This window comes from Electrona antarctica (assembly GCF_951216825.1).
Source record: "Electrona antarctica genome assembly, chromosome: 6".
In the NCBI taxonomy this organism is placed as follows: domain Eukaryota; kingdom Metazoa; phylum Chordata; class Actinopteri; order Myctophiformes; family Myctophidae; genus Electrona; species Electrona antarctica.
Window position 1 is genome coordinate 14,129,645 of NC_136811.1, and position 10,637 is coordinate 14,140,281.

The 10,637-nt window shown below is 40.7% G+C and overlaps 1 protein-coding gene across 1 annotated transcript; it reads left to right on the forward strand.

Moving 5' to 3' along the window:
- Nucleotides 1-5,650: 5,650 nt before the first annotated feature.
- LOC306924238 (germ cell-specific gene 1-like protein) lies at nucleotides 5,651-9,959 on the forward strand (the record flags this gene model as incomplete). Its single annotated transcript, XM_079502672.1, has 6 exons — nucleotides 5,651-5,846; nucleotides 7,038-7,220; nucleotides 7,613-7,660; nucleotides 8,131-8,283; nucleotides 8,693-8,804; nucleotides 9,593-9,959. The coding sequence occupies 6 exons, from the start codon at nucleotides 5,651-5,653 to the stop codon at nucleotides 9,957-9,959; spliced, it is 1,059 nt and encodes a 352-aa protein (XP_079358798.1).
- Between the last annotated feature and the right edge of the window lie 678 nt (nucleotides 9,960-10,637).

Consider the following 10,637-nt stretch of genomic DNA (forward strand, 5'->3'; position numbering starts at 1 on the left):
CTCTGTAGCCTACATATGCTGTGGAGTAAACATTTAAACTTAACTCAGTCGACGGCGGATTTGTGTTTGCACAGTGTCGGCGGAGTGTAAGTATATACTGTTGGGGCTTAAGAGTGGTTAATGACATGAAGCCCTGCACACTGGGGGTAAAGTTTGAGTTATGGACGTAGGATGAGGTGTGAGGTAGAATGGATGGAATGGATGAAAAAATAAGATCGTAGCCACGATGCTGTATATTTATTGACAAGAATCCAATGCACAAGATGTGTTTACTGTTTAGCTATAATGTGCAATAATAAATACATTTTAAGTCAGAAATTTAATACATTTTAGAAATCATCTAGAAAAGCTGGGGAGACAGAATATAAAAGTTTTACAGAGAAAACACTCAAAACACTATGAAATGTAAATAAATTAAGTGGTTTGGTCAAACTCCTGAAAGAGAGAAGGCTGAATTGATAGGGCACCTGAGGAGGGTCTGTTATATTATAGACCATACTAATTACAATTCAAGTGGCAAGAAGATACATTTCAATATCATAAATAGAACCCATATTTTGTACAGAGTCAACAAGAATTAAATTTGCAGTAACACTGGAGGACACAGGTAGAGGGAAATGGGTTTGAAAAGAAGGTATGCAAACTTTAAGCTCTACCAGCTGTCACAGGAAAACTGTTAAAATGTTAAGGCCGTTAGGGGCAAGGGTAGCTCTGATCCATAGCTCTAAATGCGTTTAATTTAGAGCTATGTTACTCTCAACTTCCGCCGCTCGCATGAATGCAGACCAGCCTCTCCTCTTTAGCGTAAATAAAAAGAAAGTTTTTGCTACTCACCAAAACAAAGGCGGGTTGTGTCATTAGAAAGCCTACTTTCCTTAGTGGACGCACTCTGAGCCCCCCACCACACGTATAAACTGTACTTTTTGGCCAAAAGGGGATTTTGTTTCCACCGGAAAAAAAATACTTTTAGTTACTCCGCTGCGCCCTCTACCGATATTGCCCAGAGAACTGCCTCATAGAGAATATTTTTCCTCCGGTGAAAAAAAATCCATTTCTGGCCAAAAAGTACAGTTTATACGTGTGGTGGGGGGCTCAGAGTGCGTCCACTAAGGAAAGTAGGCTTTCTATTGACACAACCCATCTTTGTATTGGTGAGTAGGTCAAACGTTCGTGAGATTTCCACAAAAGAGGAGAGGCTGGTCTGATTTCGATGTGAGCTTTAAAACTGAAAGACCCATAGCCTTATACTGAAGCAGTAGAAGGCTATGGACCAGAGCTAGGGCAAGGGTGTTGAGGGTAACGGGTTGATATCCAGTAGGATTCTCTCTTCAGCAGTGCTTTGTCATGATCACCCCCTCTTCTGTTGGCAGGGACCTTTTCGATGCCTTAATATAATAAGAGCAGAGATATGATGGCCAGCCTCTATAAAGTGCAGCAACAGGAGAAGAAAGATATTTACATCTAATGGCTCACTAATACGGGTCTTAAGGGCATGTGTGGTTTTGCCCACATAATATTTGCCACAAGGACAATAGATTATATATATCACCCCTTGTGTAGTACATGTGATGATACTTTTAATGGGAATGCTTTTACCTGAATGTGGGTGCTTGAAACTTGTGCATTTCACAGTGCTGTTGCACAGGGCACAGGCACCACATTTGTAATTTCCTTGTGGGATGGGGGTCAAAGTGCGCTGAGACACTACTTTACATTATTGCGCATTATACTGTAGCTAAACAGTAAACGCATCTTGTGCATTGAATGTTAACATATTCTGTTTATATTTGGCATTATGCATGGTTACCTGCCTCAATATGGCTTCCCAATCACAATGATTGTTTTTTCCTGATGACGACCACACCCCCTATGGAGTCCACCTGTTGTTGCTCCCCTATAAGTGTGTGTTTGTCCTCTGTCCGCTGGTTTACTCCCTGAAGAAGACCTAGGTCGAAACGTTTGATTCTTGTCAATAAATATACAGCATTGTGGCTACGAGTGTGTGGCCTCTTTCTTATTTTTCCTTGTTTACTGCCTTAGGCCAGCACCTCACCAACACTGGTGTGCGCCCTTTCCTGTTTTGTCTACCATAAACTTAAGGATGAACAGGGACACTGGTGGTCAGTGGTGGAGAGAGAGAGAGGGAGAGAGATGGAAAGAGAGGAACCACAGTAACAGATGGAGATACAGTAGGAGGATTACAAGAGTCAGGATGGTGTGTGCCATGAATTCCCAGGAAAGACGGAAAGGAAATGGGAGTGAAATGGTATATATGCAGGCAGTCACTCAAATCCCAGTGCTGCAATTCAATTCCATTCGACCGAACGGTGGCCCCTGGGGGGATAAAGAGAAGGGGCTGCCACGAGAGGAAGGAGTCACGGATGCTCACTCCGATGGTGGGAGGTGAGAGGGGAGGGCAGTGAGGGAGAAAGCCCCAGAGCTCAAGATGGAGAATTAAGACTATCCTACAAGTGAAGTGGTTTAGGATTAAAGGGTCTTGATCAGCCACCGAAGTACAGAATGGGAAGGAATGGTGAGACAGTCTTTGTTTTATCAGTTAATGATAGATTAATTACTACTGTATTAATTAAGCACTATATTTGTATACTGTAAGATGATTTGGGGTATGTGTCTTTAAAACAATTGGTTAGAGTGTCTTTAAAACAATTGGGGAGAGTTTGAGACATTTTTGAGCATGTAATAGGTTCTCTTTTACAGTAATTGAGGTAATTGAAACAGTTTATTGCCATATAGATGACCTTTTAATCACATAGTTTACATTTTGTCCTATGATCATCGGAAAAAAATCTCAAATGTTTTGGTAATGAAGACATGCCTACAGTAGGGTCACCAGGTTCACAGTGGATAAGGACAAACGTGCAGCTGGAGCAACATAAAAGAGCATATACTTCTTATTCGGTCCAGGTTTCTGCTTCTGTGGAAATTGATTGTTTTAATCCTTTAAAAGTTGAATTTTCAAGTGGTCAGTTACATAACACACTGTCATCTCCGAGAGCCTGCTTATTGAAGAGTGCTTCAATAATACTATTATTTCAGGAGTATACAGTAGGTAGAACGTCTCAGCTCACAAAATGTTGTCCTGCCTTGGCCAAGTTTACTTAACTGTGTATTTGTGTATATGTGTATTTGATCCAAAGGCAAAACACATTCTCAGAAACAGGGGAATTCATTGAAAGGCTTTGGTCTGAATTAAAAAGTGTCGATGGCAGCAGTGCTATATCATTTGGTGGGAGTTATACTGTATTAACAGAAGTATGATTTAAAAATAATAACGTATTCGCAGCATTAATGTTGCATCACAGGTTTACAGGTGTAAGGAAGTACAGTAGGTGAAATACTTTTTTTCACGCACGAAAATAAATTGTGCTGTGAGGAAAAAAATATTCATAACAGACAATCGAGCTACAATATGTTTTCCAAAGCAGCCATTGTTCAGTGTGTGTGTGTGTACTTTGTTGCTAGTATTTTGGGGAGCTGTAAATTAGTAAATTAGGCTTTAACAATGATTTATTGTATCGCATACATCCTCATCCTATGGAGAGAGTGAGATATTAAGCATTTGTTTCACACCCAAATGCACCCAAAACAGATTAATGCAGATGTACAGGGATTACTAGCATAGCTACATTTAATGTAAATCCTGGGTTTATCCATAATTTCATCAAAAAGGTAATCCCTTGTTTCCTCCTTCCATCTTGCCTTCGACTTAAAGAGTTGGAGTAGAGGAGGTGGATAGTACATTAAGTACAATAGCATGAGAGATGATTTACTGCTCTCAGGAATTAAGATGACGGCTCATGAGTCATGATCCGACTCTCAGGGGTATGTAATGTATTGACTGAGCCAGTGTTTCTCACACTAGGGTCCGGGTCCCCCTTAGGGTGGTGCCAAAGATAGTATGACCATTTCTAATGTCTGTACTTGTTAAGTACTTGTTACATTACAACTAATAGCCATGGTTCACATGACACTTGTGACGTGTCATGTTTCAGGGTTACTCCCAACTGTTATGTGAAGTACAGTGAAGTAGGATTTCAACTTTTGTTCGATACAGGAAGGCATCTTACTTATTGATAATACTGGAAAAATACAATGACGGGCTAATTTGGAAATAAATAAAAGTTATGATAAATAAAATCCGAAGTCGTTCAGATGTGGTTGTCAGAACCGCAGATCCATCTGATATGCCCTTACAGTATATACAGTAGGCATGGAGATCCGGTTCTCCAGAACCGCACGTGGAGTATGCTCATGTAGACTGGCCTAGACTCCATATTTGGGCATGCCTGACACAGTATTCCATAGTACAGTAACAGGTCAATAGGGACATGCATTTCCAACTTGCATCTCAACTTGTTGAAACCGGTCTTGTTGAAATCAATGCAGCAACTTTGATTTGAATGGTAGTCATTTGCAAGCCAATCAGGATAAAAAATAAAAACAACTCCGAGCTGGAACAGAAGTATAAAGCATTGAATAATTGACATTCTCAAGTAAAGTAAAAGTCATTCAAATTTGTACTTGAATCATAGTACAGTACTTGATTAAATGTACTTGGTTTATTATTATTTGGTCCGGTCAGACTCGTCTAAATCCACAACAGTTTTGTTCACTTCCCTGCTCCCATCTGTTTGTTTGCCACATATATCAACTAATAATCTTCTCTCCTTCCTCCTCTTCTCTTCTTTTAATCTCTCACGAGGCAGCCTCTGTCCACTGTTCTTGTGATCTTCTCCTCTGTGCTGTTACATCACCACCATCTCCCAATTATTATATCATCTCCCAAACATCTGCCCTCTCCTTGCCATCCAATCTGAACCTGTTAGGGCTGCACAAAGCACCGGGCAGTAAAGCTGTGAGCACATTGCATAATACATCTCTCTGTTAGTTTCCACAATTAATAATGAACAGTTCCATAACTGATAATCAACAGTTTATTATTGCTGCACCTTTTGAAGGATTTGATTAGATTTTTAGAATACCTGCTGTTGTTACAGAATTGTCATTACATTAATGTTGATACATTATGATAATGTGCAAAAGTCTATTTATTTTGTTTGCCAAATAGTCCAGACTAATAATTGTCATTGGTAAACACAAATCCTACATCTAACAACATAATCTGGATTATTATGTCTGCCATTATTGACAGCATCTTAACTTCAACTTTATTGTCACGTCACAAATTTACAGGTGTAAAAGAGTGCTTATAATTATTTGTTTGTACAAGCTCCCAATGTTTAGCAATTTCAAGGAAAGAGTCATAAAGGTAGAGGGAGAATATAGAAATAAACAAGGGAAGCGAAGTTGGATAAGAAAACAATGTCTGATATAAAATATCAAATATGTGTAAGATGCATGGTCAAAATAGAAATATATATGAGGCAAAAATGCTTTTCATGAAGTAGAGAATCATTTGGAGCACATATAAATCATATAGTCTCTTGTGTAGGTGAGAGACAATTTATAAATCATACATTTGTAAATCAAATTTATATATATATTATATATTTAATTTTATAGTCTTATATAAAGTGATAATGCCTGCGTCATCGGCACCTGTTGTCTCTACCAACCCTATGTAGAACCCCATTCCCTTTGGTTCCCATCTCTGTGACCTCTGTCGGCCATGTTGGATCGCATGTCACGTCGTTCTCGTTCCCTGCTGTCCCTGTCCCTGACCTCTCTGGCCCTGTCTCTGTCCATCCTGGCTATCTGCACGTCCTACTGGACGGAGGGGACACACAAGGTGGTGAAGCCCCTCTGCCTGTCTCCTGTCAAGATGAAGAACTGTGGACAGAACAACAGTGAGCCTTACACCACAGGTATCGTCTTTTAGCTCTCCCGGCATTATATATATATTTATATATTTATTTCTTAAACTCTAACTAAACTCTATACTTTGTCATATACGAGGGCGATGCCAGGTTGAAAGTGGTTAAAGGGGCATTTAAACAAAAATGCAGTTGATGATTAAATGGTGCAAACTATCAAACAATAGATAGCTGGAACCATATTCTCTATCAAGATAGGACCTCTACTATATAACTAGCATGACATATATAACTAATTATATCTGTATAATCCCCTTTTTTCTTTTTTGGTCTTTGTTGAAATCTTTGCTCATTTATTTTTCTTTTCAGGCCTATGATGGGGTGGGTTGGGAGGGATTAATTTATTTTTATTTTTTACAATTTGTTCGATCGATTTTTATGTTGTATTTAATTGTTATAATCATTACTATATCTTCTCTTTTTGAGTGGTGTAAACCACTCCTACAACTGGCTTTGTTAGTTTACGTGTCTGTCTGTCTGTACCAAAAAATGAGCACGGTTGCTATGGTCACCCAGTTCACACGGGTGTGATTTCATTACGTCAGACATTACGTCAGACCACAGCTGATCAGTCTATATAAGACCTTACAACACTCAGTTCACACGGGTGTGATTTTTTTTTGTCAACGGTGGTTGGTGCTGGGGTTTGGGGGTAGGATTTTTTAAAATGAGGCAAGCCACTGATTGCAGTTGGCAAAGAATTTGAATTATGTTTTGTGTGCATTTTCTTTGTATGCCTGTACCTGTGCCTTTCATCCAAAAATGAAATAAAAATGTATAAAAAAAAGAAAAAATGCAGTTGATGTACTCTGCACATCTAGGGATAGGGTCATATCATCCACCCAGGGGTGCAAGTCTGTTGCAAGAGGCATGTGTGCAATGGACATTCTGAGTATTTTATGCTTTACACTTTGCATTAATTTAACAATTTCTTTCCACTGGCCTTTTTTATGGCCAAGATTTTCTTGGTTTATGATAGCAGTCATTGTTGTTGTAATTGACACGTTTTCATTTAATGGACCAATCACACCAAGCATGATAATATAAGTATATAACTATAATAATGATAATTGTGATTGTGAGCATCCGCACTGATGTTGTCATTATGTGGTGTGCTGAGCAGTTTTGTCTGGCACAAGGCACGTTGTGTTCACACTTTCACTCTCCTCATGTACTCTGCAGAGAATCCCACTCCCATTCCATTCAACCACACGCTGTCTCCGCTCCGGAAGGAGGAACTAGCCAACATCAGACAGAGACAGCTAGCTAACGCAGTCCACTATGTCTGGGAGACAGGAGAGGACAAGTACGCCTTCAGATACTTTCATACTGGCTTCTGGAAAAGCTGTGAGCAGCACAGCAGTGGTGAGATGTACACAATGATCTCCACACCTTCTTGAATGCTCAGTGTGTAAAAAGGTCTTCATCAGGTTCATGAACTGTGTTCAAGGTAGTGTGTGTGTGTGTGTGTGCAGATTTGTATTTTAGGGACTTGACCTTTAAGCACCCGGCAAAATTCACTAGGAAGTGAATGCATTTATCCTTGAACAAATGTATTATACACACACATAAATGTAATGCCTGAAGCCCATTTAAGCCATGGCTGGTCAATTCCTAATGAATAGCCATATGCACATATATTATTTATTATTACTTTATTTTTTTCTCTTTCTTTCATTGTTCGTTTCTTTTGTTTGTGTTTTTTCCTCGTTTGTTCGTTGTTTTCCCGTTTGTTTACTGTATTGCAGGTATTGCAGATGAAAAGTGTCGCAGCTTCATAGACCTAACCCCTGAAGAAACACAAGGTAGGCCTAAGTTGAAACCAAAGCATGTATGAATGAACTACTGTAGCTGGACCTGTGCCATATCTTTGAATCAGGTGGATGGTTCCAAAGGCAGAATAGTATTTAGTTCATGTTTTCTGAAAGACTTTTATATCATTGTACAGCCCACTTGCATCATTCTTCTTCTTTATTTGACTGTAAAGCCTGAGTTATACTGGCATTTGGGTTGCTTTCAGTGGCGTGCAGACACACAGAAGACTGCTCAGTTTTATGACTATAGTAATGACATAATTGACAAATATATAATGTTGAGCATTGAAATAGTGTCACTTCAAGCTGGATCTATAAGATGTAACGGAAAAAGGTGTATATACCTCGGTTTTCGTGTGTGTGTGTGTGTGTGTGTGTGTGTGTGTGTGTGTGTGTGTGTGTGTGTGTGTGTGTGTGTGTGTGTGTGTGTGTGTGCGTGTGCGTGTGTCTCTCTCTCTCAGGGGTACTGTGGCTGTCAGTGATTTCTGAGTTCACCTACATTGGTCTGCTGGGGATGGGGTTTCTGTTGAACTGCTTGGAGGTGCTGTGTGCTCAAAAGGAGATGTACGCCCTGAAGATCAACTCATTCGCAGCTATCTGCATTGTACTGTCAGGTGAGACCTGCTGCTGTATGCATTATATTCATTACTCTGCTCTACCTCTTTACTTTTGTTTATCTCATTGCTTTTAGGGCTTTTATCCATTTGATACCGGTTTTGTACCAGCGACCATAGGAAAAGATTTGACAAAGATTTTTGAATATAGACAAAAAATGAAATAAGTGGGCAAAGTGTAACAACTGTTCCTCATTTTTCTGTGGACCCCCTTGGAACCACCCCAAGGACCCCTGGGGGTCCTCAGGTGACACTTTGAAAGCCATTGTTAATGTATTAAATTGCCTTAGACTACTGAAACCATATCGTGTTCAAGACATTTTTTATGCTTTATTCTTTCCATGGGACTGCATTTTTTTGTATTGTATAAAAATGTACTATTAATTGTTTGTGTTTCATCTCTCTCCAGGTCTGGTAGGGATGGTGGCCCACATGATGTTCAGTACAGTGTTTCAGATGACCATCATTGTGGGACCTAAAGACTGGAGGCCAGAGACTTGGGACTATGGCTGGTCTTTTGCGTATGTTGGCTAAGCTTTGACCTTGACCTTGAGTTCTTTGATCTGTAGCTTCCCCATCCTTTTTCCCTCTACAACAAATCTCTTCACAGGCTCTTACAGGCTTGCAACATGTTGTGAGGTTGCATCTCTGCTATTGCCAGCAAAGAGATTTGAAGTTCACCTATTATGATGACATGCCCAGAATAGGGATGTTATAAGGGATGTTATAGGGATCATCTATGGTAAAACTTTGTGAAAGCAAAATTCAAGCCTCATATAATGTAGATCTAGTAGGATTTTATCTAGATCTACATTATATGAGGCTTGAATTTTGCTTTCATGGTTTCATGGTTTCATGGTTATGTCAGAGTGGTGTGGCCGTGGTCTGCTGGGCCGACCCCTCCTCCCATTATTAAAATTGGCTAATGGGAGGAGGGGTCGGCCCAGCAGACCACAGCCACACCACTCTGACATAACCATAAACAATCCCAATATTCACTTCGCTACTCAGTCTGGCCAGTGTCCTATTTGACTTGTACAGTATTTCAATTACGTAGGCAAGTCAGGAAGTGACTCGAGATGTACCCCCTCTCTCCCAGTTTCCTGTCTCTCTCATTGACTATCAATAAAAGGCAGAACATCACCCCAAATAACTTAAGATGTTAGTATCAGGTGTTTTTGAGTGCTGCTACCAATGTTTTCCAATGGCTTTTTGTTTCCAAAAGATCCCAAAGTGTACTGCAACTTTCCTAACAGTTACTACTCCCCTCCTCCTCCACCCATGTCTCCTCTCTCCTCCTCCTCGTTAGTCTGGCCTGGGTGTCGTTCAGCTGCTCCATGGGGTCGGCGGTGCTCACGCTCAACTCCTACACCAAGACCGTCATCGAGCTCCGACGCAGACGGATGCTCCAGCTGGAGGAGGCCAGAGCTGCCACCCTCGTCCCCTCCTATGACGAGGTGGTCCCGGGCAGCAGTCTGTACTCTGTCGGTGGACTGCTGCAGTGTCCAGACGGGATGGTCAACGTGTCTTGGGCGCCGGAGAGCAGCGTGTTCGGAGTGCGGGACATACCGACGCTGGTGTTGGTAGGGGGATGCGGGACTGAGGGCTGCGAAGACTGTGAGAGAGAGATGGATGAGATGAAGGAGCCCATGGACAGGGCGGACTCACCCTGTTAGAGGATCCAACCTCTGATCAAAGGAGTGAAGGTTTCAAATTTTTCAAAACTCTGCTGCTAGATTTGTAGACTCTACAAAGCAGTCAACAGCCAAGGCCCTGCATACATAACAGACTGCTGACACACACACAAAAAAGCGACCACAAAAGAAAAGAGGCAGTGTTTTCTTTTTATGACAGGATTTCTTATCATTCTAACCCTATAGTTTTATCCTTATTTTTATTCTATGTCCATGATTTTATGCATATTCTGTGTTTTGCCATGTGTCTGCTTTGTTAATTTATGACTTAATTGTGAAGCATTTGATTTCTGTCCCACATTAACATACGTGGGTGTACTCAAGAAAGACACAGGAGCACAAAGTACCAACGAACTGGCCAGATGCATGGAGAACAGGGATGACTGGAAGCGACGATGGAGGGTTCGTCTGAGGACGACCTAGAGTCCTGCCTGTGAAGCACTTTGAACTGTCTCCAACTCTGTATGAAAGCTAGGTGCTATACAAATAAAGTGTATTATTATTATTACTATTATTACATTTATTACATTTATTATTACAATTCTGTTCATCCACTGGGGTTTTTCACAGAGTAAGACAATGACGTTATGCATGCAGCGTCACTGAGTAACTCCTGAAAGAATGGACTGATGCCAAATTTGCTTTGGCGGTACTTCTTGA